Source organism: Anticarsia gemmatalis, chromosome Z, assembly GCF_050436995.1.
Source record: "Anticarsia gemmatalis isolate Benzon Research Colony breed Stoneville strain chromosome Z, ilAntGemm2 primary, whole genome shotgun sequence".
Classification (NCBI taxonomy): domain Eukaryota; kingdom Metazoa; phylum Arthropoda; class Insecta; order Lepidoptera; family Erebidae; genus Anticarsia; species Anticarsia gemmatalis.
In genome coordinates, this window is record NC_134776.1 from 11,236,808 (window position 1) to 11,258,914 (window position 22,107).

The following is a 22,107-nucleotide window of genomic DNA, read 5'->3' on the forward strand; positions in this document are numbered from 1 at the left end:
CACCGTGACCTATCTCACCTGTCCCGTGTCTAGTGTTACACTCACTACACTCACTGCTCAATATCAAACTTACATCAATCAAGTCTAACTTTACTCAAACCAACAAACTTAGGCGACAAACGCTGTGTTTATCTGAAGGGTAACAAAAGAAAACAGATGTTTCGTCATTGTTTTATTTATGAAAGTTCTCAATTATAATAAAATAAATCTATTTTTACAAAAGTTACAGCGTTGGACATCGCAATTAAATAACAGGTTCTGTAAGGAATAACACACAGTCAATCAAATACATGGACAAAGTATCCTCTGTTTATGTATATACAAGGGAACTAGGAGACAGCGATAATGTAGGACTTTAGGCTTTTTATGATTCTTTGAAGATATTGTTCGGAATGTTGATACGAAGCTGCAAACATGCACATTAAGCAGTCTTGGACCTATTTTTATTTATCTAGTTCCATGTCTTAAAAAACGAGAACATTGTATTTTTAATACTTTGTAACAATCCATACATATCCACAAATATACAAATAATAATCAAATATAATCATATCTTAACCACATTATGTCTATGTTATTGTGTGATGGACGCGCTTGTTGTGGGTTTGAACGAAGTATAACAAAATCTTCGAGGTCGGGCTCCATATAAAAATATTGTATAAAAATCCTACAATGAATAAAGTAAATACCTACATTATTCATGCAGGCACTTAATAATGTAGGTTCATAAACCTTTGAAGTATATTATTAAAGGCTGAATAAATACATTTTTCTACCCATCACTATATCTTAAACATCGAATTTTACTAAGACACAATTTTAATATGGAAACTTAATTAGTAATTTAGTTAGTACATACATTTACTTACTACAATAATACCATCACAAATTACAATACTTTTTAACGTACTTATTACCTTAGCACGGTATAAAAACATTTGGAAGAAATAATACTCATTAGCTCTCTTGTTAAGAGTATCGTTTAGAGAATAATATATAAGACTAGCCAAAACTCAACTCAATAGTGATATAATGTTTACGAGCTACCAGCAATGAGTCGTGACACATTACAAATGAACACTTTAAAATCATGGTAAGTAAATAGATTGATAACTTCGAGCATTTTTGCAGGTTTGTATTATATACAACTAATCGTTTTCTGCGGCTTGAGTTTTGTTTCCCTTAAAGTAGTCGTATATTTGTTGGCAGGTTCGATTCCGGAACACATTATCGTGAGCATAGTTGGGCCATTGCCTTATCCTATTATACAAGTTTGTGCCAGGGCTTAGTGTATTAGGATCTAAATCTTTTGCACCGACCACCTGGAATATTGAGTCTAGGTAGCCCATTCTGACTCCCATTGCTAATAACATGCTGGCCCTTTGTAGCTGCAGGTCCGTCACTTTCGAGTAACCTGATGAACCTTCTCTGTAATCACCTAAAATAAAAGAAAATAAGCTAAAGTTACCAATTCTTTTAATTAAAATACGTGACTACTACTACGACTACGTACTAATGCAAATATTAAAACAAACTGCCTAATATTGTTACTGATTGCTATTTTATTCGTAAATTTTAATATGTTTTATTAATATTCAATCAAAACAGTTTCTGAGGAGCAACGCATGTGTGTAATTGTTAAGTGTATTATCCAATGATATGAAATATTGAAGGGGAGATAAGATAATATTCTACTATTAGTAAACTAAAACTACTTATAAACAAACTACCCTAGAACGAGGTAAGTAAATCTAGGTATCCAGAAGTAAGTAGATCTAGGCAATCTAGGTAGAAACATTTTTTTATTAATTGAAGTCGACAAGGATATAGGATTTGTGATCTATAGGTATGTACCTACCTACTGCAGAGTAACTTAAGTTATGATTTCATGAGAATGTCATAAAAAAAATCCGATGATACTAATCAATATTGATTAAGTCGATTATTTCGGTGTCTACCAACTCGACCATAGCATAGGTGTTTTTTTGCTTACCAATAAACGCCAAGCCCATGGAACAACGGTTGTAGCCAAGCGTATGTGCTCCAACAACGTTCCATCCTCGGCCTTCGTATACTCTTCCTTCATTCCCAATTACAAAATTGTATCTGCAATAACAAGAAAAATAGGACGCATTATTTTTAACACGTTGATTGATCAACAAAATTAGTGATGCTTAGATTCCAACTTTGCACAAATAAAGAACGCAATTTACTTTAAAGGAGCCATTAGCGACATTCCTATAATTATTCTGATTATAACACAGTCCTCGCGTTTGCAGGCCCGAGTAAAAAAACATTGTTATTATGTTCAAATTTAAAAACATCTACTTTTGACTTCGTTGTTTAATATTAGGTATTATAAAAATATTGTTATTATGTTTAAATTAAAAAAAAAACTACTTATAATAGCACCGGGCCAGTTAAAACTTTTTTTTCCCATGTGGCCCGGTGCCGGGCCAAGTCACCGGGCCAGATGGGATACAGTCATTATATATTCCAATTCACATAATCGTTTAGAGAGACCTACAATGACATCCTAATGATCTTGGTCTAAAGAAGCTGGACTAAATAATAAACACTTACGGAAGGTCGTATTTATGTTCAGCGAGATGATTTTCGTGAAGGTTCCTCATTTCAGTTGCACAGTTTTTGAAGACATGACACTCTGCTGAGACGGTGTGTGCAATTATAACCAGATTCAAGGGCTCAAAGTCGGTTGTCCTCTCCGTGGTGTTAAAAGGTATTTCGTTTAACCACATTTCTCGGCTTATGTACCACTCGTGGGGGGCTGTGGGTAAGAAATTGCGAATTATATCCCGGTGATAGTCTTTGGAGTGGTAAGTCTAAACTGTAGGCACTTGCCTGCGCATAAAGCAGCGCGCTAAGTTTCGAATATAAAGTTTTACTAGTAAATAGTAAAGCAGTTTTCCATCTTTCGATCAGCAGAACCGCGTGCTAAGCAGCATTATCAAGGAATAAAAATGATCCAGTGGCCTTCTAAACATCTTTAATAAAATTAAGTAGGTAATATATCACTCACCTACGTCGTCGTCCGGTACTGTTCTCTTGGTTAAGACGGTGAAGTATACGATGAGCAGGGTGCAGATGATGAGTACCAGTATAGCAATGATACACGATAGCCTCTCTGCCAGCGATGTGTTCTTAGCAAACTCCCAAACGTAACGGTAGAAGGGTAAGTCTGAAATATTTGGTATGTTTTCATTAGTAGGTATACTCTGGTATACTTATACCTTTTGCCGTGTAGAAGTATATAAAGATTCCGGGGGTGGTTATATAATCGGCCCCAAGAGCAAAGTGGACCTTTATCAATTAGTCGATACATAAAATGGACAAATGAAATGAACAATTTGTGTGCACAGTTAATTTTGACGTAAAGAGTTCTAATGGTCCCTCAAGGTTCATATTGCTCATGTGCGCAGAAGCTTTACGAAAAAGGTACCTACGTTGTAATCCTAGTAGGCACATTATACAAGTTAGACGAGTGAACTCGATAGGTGCTTGCCATGCTGGATACATAGGTACCTTTTATATTAATTTATCCACCACCTTTTTTTTTTTTTTTTTTTTTTTTTTTTTACGGGGGGAAAAATCCCTTCGGATACCTGCTATCCCTAGGGGAGGAAATAGCAGGTTATGTGGTGATTCCACTAAAAAACCACCCCGATAACCATCCGTTACATGCGCTACTGAGAGAACCCTGGGACCTAAAAAACACTCCAGTGCCCCCCATATGCATTATGCCTTAAGACCCTTACTCGGAGAATATGCCTCCACTCCATGTTGGTAGCAACCCGGATCATCATAGTTGCCACCAATACATCCCAGACCGCAAATTTATCCACCACCTAGACCTTCCACCTTTGAAACATAGCATAAGGTGTTTTGTGCCTAAAATACCTACTCACTTTTGGTCACAGACAAATTAACGTGATATGTCATGGCTTTCAGCAAAGTTATATTATATACTACGTACGTAACGTAGTACCTACGTACCTACTCACTGGATAACAAGAAAACACCGAAAAACTGGGAAAACAGATGTTTTTCTCAAGAAGGTTTGAAAATGTGTCAGTAAATTCAAAATAATTCGTTACGTTACTCTTTAACAAATATTTATTTTTGATACAAATAAAATACGGGTATGAAAGGAATTTAATTATGTGTAGTTCTAAATTATGATTTAAGCTTATTATTGTAAAATATATGCGAGGTCGGTTATCACGTGATTTATTGCTAAAAAGGTAATATTTTCCTACGTGATGGGAAAATGTGATATTAGAAATTTGTTTGAAATAAAGGGTTATTTTAAGTAAAGGGGTAAATTAAATAGGTTTTGTAGTTGAAAAACTGTGTGGAAGCTTATTACTATTAATTTACCCAATTCTATATAAATCACGATAATACCTAATATAGAATATTCTTCGAACTTAAGAATTATGTTTTACTAATATCTGTTATTCGATAAGAAACTGGGCTAAAAAGTAATAGGTACCTACAAAATAGAACCGTAGAAAAAATGCAAAGTTAGAAAATTGAGTAAGTAGGTAGTAGCTTCATAAAAATAAAATCAATCATAGAGGTTAGGTATCTACTAATTTCGAAGGTAGGTACCTATAATTATGACTTTTAAACGAAATGTGTAATAAACTACTGAAGGTCAACATTTGACCTAACTATAGGAAATAGACAATTAAATGGCTAGTCAGTCAGTCAAAGGCACATCCTCCCTAACAATGATCGGATCTTTTCCACTACAGTCGCGGGATTGCTGTCATGGCACGTGGCTAGTGACTCATAGACCTCAATTATTTTCCTACTTATTAAAAATTCGGTGATAACTTGATTCTTTTCCACTTGTGAAAGCATACAAGTTAATAAAAGATATAAGTTATTTGGTCAACATTTTATTTCGAATATTTATTTTTCCGATATCTAATAGTCCTAAAAGTTTTAAAAGATACGCTTATTTGTTATTTAAGTCCAACCCATGCTCAAAGACTCATAGACATTTAAAAAAAAATAATTTCAATTTATAACTGTACCGACAAAAACCAACACAGGAATAAAAAAATGCGTCGGGACACCATCAGTTAGTAGCTACTCGATGGATTTTGATTTCATTGGTTTTACACAAAAGCTGGTGGAAACAAGATAGGCGTAATTGAACACTTAGGTAATTAATAATTTAGATGAAGAAATTGATCTTAAAATGTAATAAAACAATATGAACTTTAGATTATTCCATATATTACGTCGCTAAGTAGTTATAAAAAAACTTACATGTTTCTGTTACAGAACTTACATATTTCTAATTTAACACATTTAACTCAATATGTTCACACATTCGTTTCATTCATGCGACTTTTACATATTGACTTATGTCGATATACAAAAGAACATACATTTCTACACACATATTCCGGTTGGCACGTTCGGTTCGGCAGTATTTATCGAACAAAAACACCGAAATAGCGATGTCGTGCCGAATTTTTCCCGAACTTCATCTACAGTCTACACCAATTCGGGTTTGCCGCTCGGCTAGGCTGATTAAAGTCGATCCAAATATATGTGTAGCAAGCTTTACGTTAGCATACAAATGTCTTCTCTTTAAACACATCTAAGACTATATTTCCCTTAAATTAAAACCTTACTCACTACATAAGTCTCAATTCTACACTTTTATTAATAGCTATACCTATGTCTGCATTACATAAAATCAACCGTATTATTGCACAAAGTCTCTAAAAAAACATCAAACAATTCTTTCTCTATTTAATTTGACATCCGTGGGTATCCGTGGTTAATTAAACAATATATATAATTTTGGCCAATCCCGCAGCACCAAGTCAACGCACAGGATATTTTTACTTTGTCCGAATTATATGACAAAATAGTAAATAAATACTATTCCTAGTTAAGGAGAGAAGATTAAGACGAAAGTAACATTTTATTTCATAAAATAATATGTAGGAAAATAACTACAAACTCATAAAATTATAGGGGGTAGCATATGACCCAAAGAGTAATAAAATGCGTGAAAGAAACCCTTGATTACAAAATTTGTAGCTTTAGCGTACTATGTACTTAAGTGCTTGTGTGAATTAAAATTGATACAAATAAATGCGGAGCTATATTCAAATAACTACCTATACATTTTTCGTAAATTTACAGTAGTCCTCCAATTGACGTAGAGACGTAGCTTGTACAAACATTTGAATGTATTTCAGTGTCTTCAATATTGTAACGTTAAGTCGACAAAGTAGTTTTAGATCATTCATATCTAAAAACTAAGTTGTTGTTCCTCAATGCACTTGGCAATGCTTACGAGTTGATATTAGTTACAATTGTTTATTTTAACCCTTGCACTGCTTTTTCTGATATTTATCAACACTACATGTCAGTGACGTGACGCAATATCGGACAAAAAATGCGGGGCGTAGTTGTTATGAAAATTGCTATACCTGCATACAGTGACTTAATGCTAGTTCCATATATTATGCTACTGAAAGAATAACAATAATAGGTACTAACTACTAAACTTTGTCCGTTTGAAATAAGTTAAAATAAGTCACTCAAGTCGGTGTCAGACTCATTAGACACAAGGTCTAACACCTCCCTCATTCCGGGAGGAGACCCTTGCCCAACAGTGAGACATTCATGGGTAAAATTTATTTTATAACAACTCAGTCAGTTTAATAAACATTGCTTTCTATTTATAAGTTTGAAAGAAAAATAACGCAATATCTACATAGGTATCCGATAAACAAAGGTAAAAAGGTAGGTAAGCAAAATTAGTACGCATTGACAAAAAAAGTAGTTAGTTTTTTCGGATCGTCTATAGCCAATTTGTCGATGTTCTGATGTCTGATCGTTTCGAGATGAATAATACAGTTTTCTATAAACGCAGTAATTTCAAAATGTCTTTTCTACCTACCTAAGTAATTTAATCTAAGTTTAACACACGCTAATTGTACCCGATACCTTGATCACCCTGAATGAGGCGTAGTACAGTAAATTACATGAGATCAAAGAGTCGTTAGGAAATTAATAGTTGTTTATAAACAAGTAGGAGTTCATTACGTATTTGAAAAATTACACACAGGAAAGGAATCCTCAGTTTTATGACTGACTTCTGCTACTTGCCACGGCTTGCACGGCCATTAGTTAGACCTCTCGTCTTACTTCTTACAGAGCTCAGACCTGACTAAGTGCTTTAGCCTCATCGTGTAATCAAGGCATTTGATATATTGCACGTCTTAAATGCACAAATATCCTTATTTGCAATAATTATACATAATCATGACACATAATGGTATTCACAGCACAAATGTAGGTATAATTTCTTATTCTAATAAATAAATCAGTGTCGCAGACATCTTGTCTTGTTCACTGGATTCCAGTGATCAAAATTATGTAAATTGTCCATTAAATTAGGTCCCGGAGTTATAACATCTCCTTGGACTTGACAGTGTCCGTACATTATATAGTCCGGGTGTAACACTCTTTTCCTCACTAACTCCTCAAGTAGGATATTCACATTCGTGAACTGTATTTCAGTAGGTTGGTCACGCAAGTAATTACCCAGGAACATAATGCTTATACCGATTCGGTTCCATGATTTGACCATGACGCCTAGAAGGTTTGCTCCTCTCCCCTCGAACACTAATCCGTTGCCACTAACGAGGAAGTTTGGTCCGATATCTGCCCAACCGCGTCGGTGGTGTAAGCTTTGTATTTCCAGCACTTTCTTTATGCACACGTACTTTTCCGAGCAATAATCAAGCGCCGAATGTCCGATGAGCACGTGTCTTACTGGTACATCCAGTAATTCCATTCCATACTCTGGCATCGCTTGCCAATCGCCGCGTCTCAGGTACCATGGCTCCCTTATATCTATTCAAATTAGAAATCTCAGTTGAATGTTTGGCCAGCAAAACGTTAGTCGTCAATGTTAGTTTGGGTAAAAGTTCGCACTGTTCTAATATTTCTAACGAATTGTAACTTCTCATAAATTAAACATTATACTTTTTTTATTATAATTATTTAAATTGGGTGGCCTGGAGGGTTTAAGTTTGACCATATTAAGGTACATGGATATTTATTGATTAATAATTCCATTAATTAACTAAGGAATGAATAAAATATAATGATGAGAAAAAAGAAAAAGGGCTAGTAAAGTGGCTGACTTTTCAAAAAGAAAAATAGAAATACTCATAGTTGACCATGACAAAGTAGTTAACTTACAGTTATAACTTAGACCTTAATTTACCTTGAGTTTAATTCAATTTTCAATGAGAACTTTATGTTCTGATAAAATATTTTCCATCTACAGCCTTAACTAGATCATCATTATTTTAAGAGTAATACGAACTTTTACCCCAATAAGACTTGATATGATTAGTTAGTAGTGTTATTAATGTTAGGGGTTAGAACTAAAATTAGGATTTTATTATCGAGCGCGAGGAGTAAGGTTGTATAGAAAGAGATCGTTACCTAGGTCTAGACGATAAACTTGTTTGGCCAAAGCATAGTGGAAGATGAAGAATGTGAGGGCGCAAGCTACTACGAAGGCCCAGCATACGAAGACGGCGATGCTACATCGGAGCCGCTTGGTGTTCTGCGGCGACACCAACTCTAGGCCCAGAATTCGGCCTGAAACACCACCAATAACGCGATGTCACATATATTTCCGCCAACACTGAGTTAGTTTGTGTTATTTCTGTTAGAAAAGATAATTGGGACATTGCTGCAAGTTGGATTTCAGGGAATAAAATGTTTTGTCCAGATTCCAGATATTTGTGGAGAGTGTTCTTGTTCACACACGACTGTTAACATTTGTTTGCCTTTGATATAACATGATTGTTGTGTACAATAACTAAAACATTTACAAAAGAGTTCATTTAATTAACTATGGGAACCAAGGCTATTAATATTTTATAAATTAAGTAAATGCTAGTTTACAAGAAGTCTACGTGACTTTAGTCTTAATATAAAGCAATAATAATATACCTAAATGTATAAATTGGAAAAACCCACGATAGGTCAATTGTTTCTGTGACAATAAATAATAATAAATATTAAATTACTTCATTTACGCTTTTTGCCATGAAGATCATTAAAAGTTGATAGATGTACGACTAACAGGGCACAGTTTTCTTTATAAACCCTTCTGTTAAGCTATTTACTTAAAAACTACTTAGTTAAAAATATCCTTAGTTATAAATTTAAACCTCAATAAATGCTAATAAGAATAAATAAATAATAAAAATTACTTAATTCCTAAACTGGAGACTAAGAGAAATAAAATTAATCAATTATAAATAACAAATTATTAAGAAAAGTCAATATGTTTGGACGACACACACACGGTCATCTGATTCTTAAATAATATTAAACAGAGCCTGTACTTACTATGGTAACCAGACTTGTAATAATATTATATGTAGGTATGTAATACATATGAAGCCATGTTTAAACCTGCCTATCATTATACATAATATTAATAATTTTATTTATTTCGCACAGGAGCTTAATATTTACTTTAGTAATCGTTGAATAAAGTATAGCTTAAATACTGAATACCCAAATAATATATATTTCTACTAGCATTTATATTCGCCCATAGCAATTTAAAGCTTGGTTAAAGGGGATAGATGGCTTTATTGATTATGTTTATTAATAAGCAGTTTTAAAAATAAAAATAATTACCTACATTTGTCTCCTTCTGAATTATAGTAGATCATTGTTCACAAGGTAATGGGAGATCGTTTGATGTCACCGAATTACTAAATACTTCAATGTGTTCGCGAATATATTTATACAGAGAGATTAAAATCTTATCATAGATAATTTAGGTAATTTACTTTTTTAAAGATAACAATAGTTGGATTAACTAGAAATTAGCTTCGGACAGGTGGACAAGATACTGCACTAGACGGGATTATCATCCTAATAATATAACAAACGCGGAATTTTGTGAGGAGGTTTTCTACTTTTTCAAGGCAAAACTTTTGAAAAGATTTAGGTGAATGTTTACAATAATATGGCCTATGGCTGCTACACTCATGCCGGCGGCGGCATTGCCGATGAAAGCCGCGCAGAGCTATCAATACCCAGAATGACGACTCGAATGCTAGAAACAATTGACGCCGGCAAGCCGTGGCCATGCCGCCGGCACGGTGTTTAGGAGCCCTTCCACATAAGAACAATATGGACTTTATGTCAAATATCAAACGCTTTTTAATTTACGGAGAAAGAGAGTAACTTTTTTACCAACAAATATCTGCTATTATTTTAGCAACACTTTTTTGACATAGTCCGTAATTCAGATTACCCCTTAACGATCTTTTGTTTTTCTATACTAGCTTTCTAAGTATCCACTTATGTTATGTTATAACAATAGGCATTAGTTATCACTGCAATCGTTATTATATCATGTATTTAAACTAATTCTATAACGTGATAAGCAGTTCTATAAATAAACCTCTTATTCTGCCAATGAAATGATCTATTTTAAGAGCACTTACAAAAAATCTATATATAGTTATTATGAAGATGTAAATACGGGACTGTACCTGGCTACTCTTGAAAATTATCATTAATTAGTATATTATTAAGAGGGTTTCCTCTTAAATACTATGCTTTGTGACTGTAGTGGTAAATTAATCTGTGAAACAAGATCGCCGACTTAGCATTTTTTCTTTAGTCGCGTGGAACACTTGTAGATTATTTTTACTACGGGTGTTAACTTAGACTGTTTGGGTGGTTGGTAGAAAATGACATCGAAAAGAGACCGGTGGAAGAGTTTAAGGGAACACTTTGCCAAGAATTGGACAGTATGAGTAGGTGATGTAAAAAATGGGTAATTCTTATAAGGGTAATAATTACAAGAAATCTATTCATGCAGACGAAGGCATAAAGGCTCGATGTTGTATTGGCTAAGAAAATGGTCTTAATTAAGTTCATAACCGGTAAGAAAATCATGAAATGAGTTTTGATATTGTATGCTTAGACATTAAGAAGTATCGCAAAAAATACCTTTGTATTACTTATTGTTTACAAACGATTTAAAAGCGACGATGTATCTCTAAGTGCATTTCAATCTAATCTGACGATGATCTAAAACAACAAAATAAAATACTAATTATCTAAGTTACATAAAAAATGTTTATCCACTAAGATCAAAGAAAGTGATGGAAACTAGGGTCAATGACTGATTTAGAGACAATTTTCAGGGACAAAATATCGTAATAATAGCACTGGAATAAAGCCTACATGTGACCAAATGACTACATCTACCTATTTAAGAACTAAAGATTTTAATAAATGTTTCATAGAGTAAGTCTATACTTACTAAATAATATTATATTAAACTGAAAATATATTATTTCAATGCGATATCTCAGAAATTACACTTAACTTACTTTTTTATTAGTAAAACGCAATTGAGTGGAGTAAAAGTATAGTGTAAAGTAGTAGGGTTAGTTTTTTCAATCTGATATTAACATAGCCCCCGTGATGCAGAAAGCAGTCATATTCGACACAAAAGGTCCCAATTATATTGGTACTTTTTCCCATTCATTGAGGATTTTTTATATTTTTTTGTAATATACACGTCTATTTACAAATACAAGTATTTCAATAAAGGTTAATGAAGAAGGGACATGTGGTCATACGTCATGGCGTTGTATTCTCCCACAAGTCGTATCTGTTTACACCGCCTGTTAATCCACTTGTAAGTGCAATAACAACGAACGATCCTTGCGCCTGACGCATTCTTGTATTTATCAAGTATCCTTTGTTCATAATCTATGTCTGATTTACAGGTCATTAGAAGTATAGATAGACGATAAAGTTGCGGTCCCCGTATGCTGTCGGACCGATTAAACATTAGGAAAATTCGATCACAAATTGTACCAATAAATTCAATATTCATAAAAAGGAATATTATTATTATGCTTTTACTTTAGTTTAAGTATATAACTATTACTAATAAAAGTAGACTAATATTATCTTAAAATAATATCCTGTACACAGTATTCTGTAAGGTCACATACTGCAAGGGTGTTTAAAAAGTCTAATCACTTTATACAACTTAATTGAAAATAAAATAATTTCATTGTGCAGTTTGTGTAAAAGTAAAATAGGTAAGAGGTTTAAAAGACATATTCATGCAGTTTTGTAGGTTGTGTTTAAGGAAATAACAGACTTCAAGTAACAGTTTCGAACTCCTCCTATTCACAATGCTACAATTTTCGTACAAAAATGTGCTTTAAATTTAAAATACGTTCAATTATATTGATTACTGAGTGTACGCATACTAAGCTTTATGTAAATAACTATCTATTTAATGTCGTTGAGATGTTTGTTTGAAACTAAGGCTGGGTTGTGTTTACCGTCGTGGTACGCAAGGCTACATGCCTAGTGAGTTAGCTTCACACGGTACTAGTTAAATATCTGCACTGATTTCATAAACACGAAACTTTAGATGGGTTCCCAACCTTTTCTTAGTCCGGGACCACCTTTGTATTATTTTTGTTAGCAGGGACCACTATATAAGTATATTAAAAATAAAGTGTATTAATCGTCCTGAAAATGTAAAATTTTATAATCATTCGCGAACCATATTTCGACTTCCACGGACCACTGGTAGTCCGCGGACCACTGGTCGGGAACCACTGCTTTAGATGAATGTTTGTAACTCAATTGCGCAAAAACACCTTTAGTTCGATAAAATTTAGTGTGCAGATAGATAGTTTAGATACTTGTTACCCGGAAAACCTTTTTACGCAAACAAAGTCGCTGGCAAAATCTATTAAGTAGATATTATTACTTTTAAGTCATTAGAAAGAAAAACCAACTTCGTAGTTTATAATTGAAATGACTACACTACAGAATCAAGCGGTAACTAATAAACTACACAGATTTAGCGAGCGAGTAGGTCAATAAATGAAAAGCTCTTTTTAATATTGGAATTTTGACTAAAACACAGATAATCTTAGTATTAAAATTTGCTACATTAGACAATATAATGGACAGACATTTAAAATCTTGCTTCAGAACAATTAAACTGGTATATTAAATTGTAAAGTAACAGTTTTTATACTATTTCCTAAAGAAATTAAAGCTCCTAAACATTTCTTCCGTATTTGTTCGTATGTCGAGGCAATCATCGAGTGTATTAATTGTCCAATTATTAATTTAATAAGTCCAACATATTTTGTTTTTGATTTACAATATTCTGCCAACGCTAAAAGAACGTTCTGAACAACGTTGATGATGAAATACAAATATTGGGACATATTTTATTCTTAATACGCAAACACACGCAGGTTTTTAAGCCGAATGTCTGCCTCAAATGGTTTTATGTTGGGGCAATAGACTGTTATGACTAAGTACTAGTAAATGTCATTACACCGTATGTACAGAGCTGTGGGATATTGGCTAAATATTACCTATTTAAAAATATAGAGAGAAATATTAATAACGGGTTTAAATGCGTTTGTACGTTTTTCTGATGTACAAATTTTAGCTTATATTGATAAACAATTTAAACAATCACAACTGCACTTTTTTGAGTGAATCTACACTGAACAATATAGTATTTTTTTGAGCATTGCTTAGCTATTATGCATGTTCATGAGTGATTTTAAGTCTTACAGTTCAATGGACCTTTAAGTCACGTGCGATGGTATTTCCTCGCGAAACTTTCGCATGAAAGTCGTAAGTAGAAATCCGTAATGTAATATTTGAGTACAAATACATATTTTCGTTTATAGAAAGTTATTTGCCTTCACACAACATATTCGTAATCTGTTTAGATTGCGACGCAAAGCGTTTAATACTTATAATAAATTTATAGATAGCAAATATAAGGTAAAAGTCGTAGGCCTTTGAAAAAACAAGGCTTTGGTGTAAATTTCTGATTGCATTAATTTACTTCGTGTTCTATTAAGTAAGTATATATTTTGATTATTAATGGACTTGATGCAAATTCTTTTCTGTTTAGGTCGTCTTTTATTTTAAACTAAATACGATGCGCAGTAAAAAACAAAAAAAAAGTGTATTAATACACAGTATTGTTATCAATCAAAATAATAGAGTTACTAAGTAAAAATTTTTTATTAACTTCATAGTGATTTAAGTCATTGTCGACTAACAACAATATTTAAATTAATATTTCCATACAAAAATTCTATAGTAAATGTATATTTCCTGCACATAGGTTTAGTTTTTCACAGGGTAGAGCAGTGTTAGAGACTTTCTCTTGCTAAGTCGAATCAAAACGTCTCAAATCATGAACTTAGATATAAATATTAATAAATCAAATTGTAATATGATTTCAAATGCCTCAAGCTTTAGCCAACTAAGTTACCTTTTGTAAATTGTACCTACATGTGAGCGTTTCGCAGTGTCCTAAATGTCACACCTTTTTGTGGACATAACAGTCTTAATACTTGAGCTTACATATTACATTACCACTTAAGATAATAATTCGAAAAATATTTTATCAAAAATGATAACAGTATTATGTAACGAGTAAATGATTTATTGAAAATAAGTCTGATAAATAAAAGCTTTAGTAACCCCCGGTTTTTTGATTACATTTAGCGGTAGTTTATCTATTAAATAGCGTTTTTTTTTATATGAGTTTTAACGCTATTGAATAGATAAACTACCGCTAAATACAGAAACCGAGGGTTAGTAATGCAAGTCATGTATTTTCCTTACTTTTAAAACATAGCAAGACGCTATGACGCACATAATCGTAGGTATTTATTAGTTCTTGTTCATTAAAGTGAGTCCATTTTCCCGGTACTATGCGAGGAAGTTTACTGGCTAAACTACCTATCTTAGAACGATTTGGAGAATTCAATAATTACTTATATGCATAAACAAGTATTAAGCTACTTAGAACTTATTTTTCCAAAACATTAGGTACTTAACCAAAAAATTGTAAGATGGGACCTTTGATTTAATAAGCTCCCAAACGAATATAAGTCAGTTTAGTTGATGTGATTACTTGGTAGAGCTGTTTCCATTTGTTTTCTGTTTCAATATCTATCGCATAGTCTAACTGTCACATATCCGCAAGTATTAAAACATACCCAAAAAGTAAATAAATATCAACAGGCGTTTATTATATGACATTATCAAGGTTAAATAGTGTTTTCTAGCTACTTATAATCTTTGCTGCACAGGGATCATACACACGCGCTGATAATGTGAATTCTCCGAATCTGTCATGTTGACACAAGCCATTATTTGATTTACAAGTAAACAAGAGAGCACATAACCTTTCAGACAAGTCCCCGCTAACAAAAAAAAATAAGTTCAGTCTAATTAGTTCACGCCTCATAAAGCTAGGGAAAAACTTAATCCCGTTTTAATTGAAGGTGATTAGTTTCACTCAATTCAAAGTAATAATCTCTTAGTATTATCTGAGTTCATCTTCGTTTTATAAACAACAAACTTGCCACACGGCTAATAGCCACAAAGCAGGAAAATATGAACAAAATAATTCGCAGAACATAACTGCATTGCGCGACGAAGAATAATATTTGTGCACACAATGAACCGCTCCGTACAGTTTGATGCATCGCCCTTATCGACATCAAGGTGGTGCATTAATAATAATAATATAATAAATAATGAAATGTTCGCAAGCTTTATACATGTAAATTTCACACAGCGACTAAACAGACAAACACATGTGTTTACAAGTAAGTTATTAGCTCACCTTTGACCACTTCTGTATTATCGACGTTCTGTGTGACGGACACGAATTTGGGCCCGATGTGGACCCTCGAGGACTTGGTGACGTTGAGGTTGGTGACCGCCGGCTGCGTGTTGGTGGCCGGGTCTATCATCACCACATCGGAGCCGGCGCTGGACCGCCCCATCGTCATAGGCAACTCTTGTCTCGGCTCGACCCACATAACAAACACTGAGTGACGTATGTGGAAAACCAACTCTGACCACAATAAAGTGACGTAATCGCACAACCAGATTGTTAATAACTTGTCAGACGTCGTCTCGCTGTGCAGTCAGCAACGCGACTAACTTCGGGCGTTTGCTTATGACTGTCGATGATAAATGTTTTGAAATTGTTGGCCGATTCGCATATTATCTCTAGTCACCGCATCGCCGCCGCACCGGTTCCGTGCAGACGATCACTTAATTAGATGTTATTTATTCTATTTGTTTTACGTTTATGAGCCACTTTTGTTTATCAAAGGGGCGGCTGCTATCAGCAATGCTAGAACGGGACAGAAGAATGAGAAAGAGAATGTTGTGTTTGGTGGTTCGCGCTGCTGATTACTACCGATGTTCAGCATCGGTGTCTATAATTTCTCATGAAAACGGTGTTTTTATATTTGATCAAAATGCAAAAATTCGCTGACCTGTTTTTTCAGTTTATCGTAAGTTATGTTATCAGTCTAGCGATTATTTTTATTGCTAGATAATATTGCGACAATAGGTAATTAGCCTCAACAAAGCACTCTTTGAATAAACAACTCATTTTTACAATGAAAAGAGATAGTCAGAAGAACCGACTAATAGAATTTAACTTAGTTTTAATTTGAACTGCACAGTTAAACACTATTCTGGCTGCATAATTATGTAGTGTATTTATTCTTATCGCTTTACACGCATGATACACTGTAACATGACATTGAGATGAGAGCGAGATTAAAATATAAATAAGTAAGCACTGTAAATAAACAATTAATACTTAATATGTTATTTAGCCGTAGAGTACGCATAGAGTCAAATTTGAGCTTATATATCCAAAAAAATCAAGCTAGTTATATCTAAATATGTAGGCAGAGCCACGTTTTGCCAATAACAACCTTAATCCCATGTAATAGGGGGCGAGCCTATGTATACCTAAATACCAGGCACGTTACATTACTCAAGGCTACTATTGCAATATAATTTAGAAAATACCAATAGCACTTTCATAGCGCCGCAGAGGCAGACAGGGTTTTTTTTTTTTTTTTTTTTATTAACCCATATCTGTCCCACTGCAGGGCAAGGGTCTCCTCCCAAACGAGGGGAAGGGGTTTAGGCCTTGAGTCCACCACGCTGGCCAAGTGCGGGTTGGGGACTTTGCATGCCTTCAATAAATGTATTAAACAAATTTTTAGGCATGCAAGGTTTCCTCACGATGTTTTCCTTCACCGTTAGAGCAAGTGATAATTATTTCTAATACACACATAACTTCGAAAAGTCATTGGTGTGCTGCCTCGGATTCGAACCTGCGACCACTTGCGTGGGAGGTGCCAACTTAAACCACTCGGCTATCACTGCTCTAGACAGGGTTAGTGGAATTTAATAGGAAATTAATAAACTAGAAGTATGACAATCATAATATTTATATTATACTAGCTTTTACCCGCGACTTCGTCCGCCACCTTGATTTTCCCATTATGCGTAATTTTCCCGGAGTTAAAAGTAGTCTGTGTCCTTTCTCGGGTATCGACATATCTCCATACCAAATTTCATGCAAATTGGATCAGTAGTTTAGGCGTGATTTAGTAACAGACAGACAGACAGAGTTACTTTCGCATTTATAATATTAGTAATGAGTATGGATAATAGATTAGGTGTTAGAATTGCGTAAACATCTCCATTAAGATAATAAATGGAAGTGTTAATATCCACTAAATACAGTTGCTGATTAAGAAGAAATTACTCTTATCCAATTATATTACCAACAGCTTTATGTTTTGAGTTTCCTTAATATTATGTCGAGGATTCGGATTGTTGGCATCTATTATTTCCAGACGAGTTATAATTATGTGATGAGCATTATGTTCTGAATCTGGTTTAATTTATCTTTATAAGTATGAATTTACAAGTATATAAGTATGTTTATCAGTTATCTGGTTACCAGCTAAGCAGAGTATGTACATGCTTTACTTAGTTTGGTATCAAATGGCCATTGTGATTGTGTGATGACTTGTACAATGATATGCATTTAGGTTCTAAACTATATGACCAAAGGTACTGGCAATAGTACTGTCCCAGGGAAACATGGAAACTGGGAACATGATTCAATGACAAAGTTATGTGGTCTGGATATGGTTGACACAAAATAGGGATGATTGAGGAGAGAAAGATTATGTTGGTGATAATGAGCATGATTAAGGAAATTCACATCACATGTGGTAAAGACCAACTGCTAGAAAATTAGAGAGAACAGTAGATATGAGATATTTCAAGCTATTTTGTTTTACAAAGAGGAAGTATATCGAATGCCTTAAAGCGCCAGTTAATGTCTTTTTGACTCAGATTTGTAATATATATCTTAATTTCACAGGTAAATAAGCATGGCGAAAATTACGTTTGGTAGTATTTAAAGTAGACGTAAATAACTAAAGTGCGATTGTTCAAATAATGTTGAATAACCAACCTGTCCTGAGTATGCGTAATTATTATTTATACTATGAATAATATGATGAATACTTAGACTTATGTACTTATTTGACGTCATAACAAACAATATACTCTGCATAGTGACCGCTTACATAGACAAATACGAGCATCTGTAGCTCGATTCTCTATTACTATCGACTACCGACAACCGGTTATCTATCCAAAAAAATTCTATGAAAATCTGATCAGCGCCTCTGACGGGCGTCGTAGGAACTATTTTGGCAGAACATTTTAAGTGTCAAGCTTTCGATCGACACTCGATAGTACAGACTGTAGAGAACCGCGCTACTGAAGCGCGGTTTTCTTTCCCTATCGACTAGAGACAAACGGCTAATTATCAACTACCAATAATAACAATTCTATAGAAAAAAAAACTGATTAACCGGCCGTTGATCAGTTCGCGTAAACTTCTTTTTTTGCATAGTTTCATGTGTTAAACGCTCGCTAGTCGATAATACCCACTGTACTGCACTACTCTTTGCATATAAAACAGTGATATTTTCTCAAAATACTTACTAAAAACAAAATGTGCCTTAGTATTTTTTTTGCACTTTTTTCTGCTACGCAACCGATTTGTTTCGGCCGATATTCATTCTGACTTTTATATCTTTCCTAAAAGGTTTACGGACAATATAATAACTAGTAAACCATATTTATTCTTAAGAAAGTTGCAAAACATCCAAGCAAGTTTAAGCCAAGTCAGGCCGGTTTTATGCCGGGAGCAAAGTCACGCAGGTCAGCGCACCACAAGGCTGTTTTTTGATGAATAGAAGACCAGAATATGAAAGACTTTGTTGCATAGCTAAAGTATCATTGCCAAACTTTTTTACGACTAGGACGAACAAGTGAAACTGCACATAATACGAGAAATATTAATCAAAGCGATTCTCAGTGAGCTTCTTTTCCCTTCACAAAGTATCTACGGAAGTTTTGTACCTAATAATAAATAAATGGAAATTAAAACACTGTACATAACAATTTATTATCAATTACTTATTTATAATAGTGTTAGCAACAATATTAAGGAAATAATATTATAAAATCACTATAATTTGTTATTGAAGAAACGTTTAAAGTAAGTTCTTAAACTATTTGAGAATAAAAATTTAGATGAGTTAATTCGCTAAAGAAAGTTTGAAAGCTTTCGCATATATTTTTGGAAAATTGACAACGCGATGATTTTAAATCACTAAAGAATAAGTAACATATACACTATTCACTATAGTATCGAAACCCTTAATCGCATCCATGGTGGTTCTAAAAAAATATTTTTAATGTAATTTTTAAAATTAATGGCACAGCATAGATAAAACGGTCTTTTCTCAGCAATGAAACATGTAGAGACCTAAAAGAAGATCTACTGAAATGTCAAGCAAACTGAGGTGAATACACTACCGCGTCAATTTTGCTGTAATTTCACATCTATACTAATATTATAAAGCTGAAGAGTTTGTTTGTTTGTTTGAACGCGCTAATCTCAGGAACTACTGGTCCGATTTGAAAAAATATTTCAGTGTTAGATAGCCCATTTATCACGCTACGGTCATTAGGAGCGGAGTAGCAACGAAAAGTGTTACAAAAACGGGGAAAATTTTGACCCATTCTCTTAGGTGACGCAAGCGAAGTTGCGCGGGTCAGCTAGTAATACATATATCCTAACTTGATTATAATAAACGTTTCATTAACATATGATTTCTAGAGTTTTGTGTAATATCAGCAGATGACTTGACAACGTTTAGAAAGGGTCAGTTCTGCCTCTACCAAGAGCTTATTAAGTTCGTTGTTCGTTGACTAATTGTTCACAGTAATTGGTGGCAACCGCTGAGCCATTCATTAGAATGACCCACGATAGGTAATTTAAGTACACACACATTCATCATGTCTGTGTCTGAAAACACTATAAAACTCTAATAAAAAGTAGTTTTAATTTGATATTTTATTTGACATTTTGTAAAAGTGAATAAAAATGAATCATCAAAATGTTTATACGCGCATAACTTTCGAATTACATTACTTAATTAAGTTATTGTTTTATTATTGTGTTTGTAATTGTCAGGACAAGGTATCTACGGGATCAGAGGGATCCATGTTCCCAAGGATTCAATTTGGGCTTGGCCATTCGTTTTATTTTACATTATTCTATTAAATCATTTAATATTATATAAGTTTGAATACATGTTCTTTTTCTAAAGGCTTTCGTGTATACGTTATTATTAAAAACGATTTTTAGTGTTGTGTAGTTATTTTGTGTACATAATTTTACTCGTGAACGTACCAAACGATAACCAATAGGTGCGTATTTATCCAATAATACCCTAATTTTAGGTACTTTATTTGTTCTAAAGATAAATAATGTAGATTACACAGTTTTCGCAATCCTGAAAATCCCCGTACCTACCTAAATTCGCTCTTGCTTAGGACTGACTGGCTTTTGCCTACAACTTTGCACGATTTAAAAGATTTTCAGGGGTAAAAAACTAATATGTGTTAAAACATATCGGTGTATCAAATTTAATTTGATATATTTTTTCTTGTAAGAATAACAATCATAATTACATCCTTATAAACCTTTGCATTTATAATACCATTATTGTAGGACTTAACAAACCTATAAACGAACCTACTAATTCTCAAAAGCAGTGTGTTGCCTCAATCACGTGGTTATCGTCATTATTTGCTACGTCGCTGCGTATTTAACAGGTAATGGAAATGTTGGTCAAAATTCCATTCTGAACAACTGACTAACCCTTACTTGTAGGTGTGGAAATATACTACAATAATTTTACGTGAGTAAGGAATTACACTGAAATGCGTAGCCATTGGACTGTGGACACTTGGACAGACATCGGTTTTTGACCTATCCTCCTACCTCCTATATAAGTGTCAGATAGCCTATCCGCTAGATAACGTAACAGCAAATGCATGAAAATAATTGACTAATTGCTTTAGATTAGCTATGTCATACTTACACCGAAGAAATCAAACATTAATTGCAAGTCTGTTGTCTTCATCGCGTACTGCAAAATAAAAGTAGGAAGAAAATTCCTAGTTGTCACTCCGGGGTGACGGCGTAGAGGGGAATACTGGGAATATACCCTTTTATCATACACATAAATATTAGGTCGGAGAAAAAGTCTTTTCGCATTATAGCACGTATGAACTTGTAATAAAATCTTTTTCTCTACACAAAAAAGCTCGATATTTGAGTACCTCGCGAGCTCACTGAAATAAACCTAATGAACCGTGTACTCATTTGTGATTCTTGAAGCCAAAGAGATTTTATTACAAGTTCATACATACTATAATACGAGAAGACTTTTTCCACGACCTAATAGTAAAAAGAAAGCAGAATGTTATGTTACCTTCGGCTTGCGTAGGTATATTGCTAGCAGCCATGTATTAATAAGCATTGCAAGATCATAATTGTGACTATTATACTGTAGTAGCAAGTTTATTTTATTGCCTCCACTCCCACTGGAAAAGTAACATGTAACAGTTAGCAGGATTTTGTACCTTCAGGTCAGAGTTCCATGTTATATGCCCTGCACCTACATCGTTGATAAAGAGTACATTAAACAATAACAAGCTCAGTGCGCTGATATCACTTCTTAAGTTGTCTTAGTAATAATGTAATGCGTGCGTCAA

General features: G+C 33.9%; 1 protein-coding gene across 4 annotated transcripts; it reads right to left on the reverse strand.

Annotated features, from left to right (window-relative positions):
* Positions 1 to 107: 107 nt before the first annotated feature.
* On the reverse strand, positions 108 to 16,332 carry LOC142986242 (peptidoglycan-recognition protein SC2-like). Of its 4 annotated transcripts, none has more exons than XM_076134609.1 (6): positions 15,761 to 16,327; positions 8,515 to 8,673; positions 3,041 to 3,199; positions 2,584 to 2,788; positions 1,994 to 2,106; positions 108 to 1,438 (listed from the first exon to the last, which is right to left on the reverse strand). In XM_076134609.1, exons 1-6 carry the CDS (start codon positions 15,957 to 15,959, stop codon positions 1,149 to 1,151), a joined length of 1,125 nt encoding a protein of 374 aa, XP_075990724.1. In that variant the 5' UTR covers positions 15,960 to 16,327; the 3' UTR covers positions 108 to 1,148. The 4 variants fall into 4 exon arrangements, with proteins under 4 accessions (XP_075990724.1, XP_075990726.1, XP_075990725.1 ...); XM_076134611.1 differs by lacking the exon at positions 15,761 to 16,327 and adding an exon at positions 9,734 to 9,817; XM_076134610.1 differs by lacking the exon at positions 8,515 to 8,673 and having other exon boundaries at positions 15,761 to 16,317.
* Between the last annotated feature and the right edge of the window lie 5,775 nt (positions 16,333 to 22,107).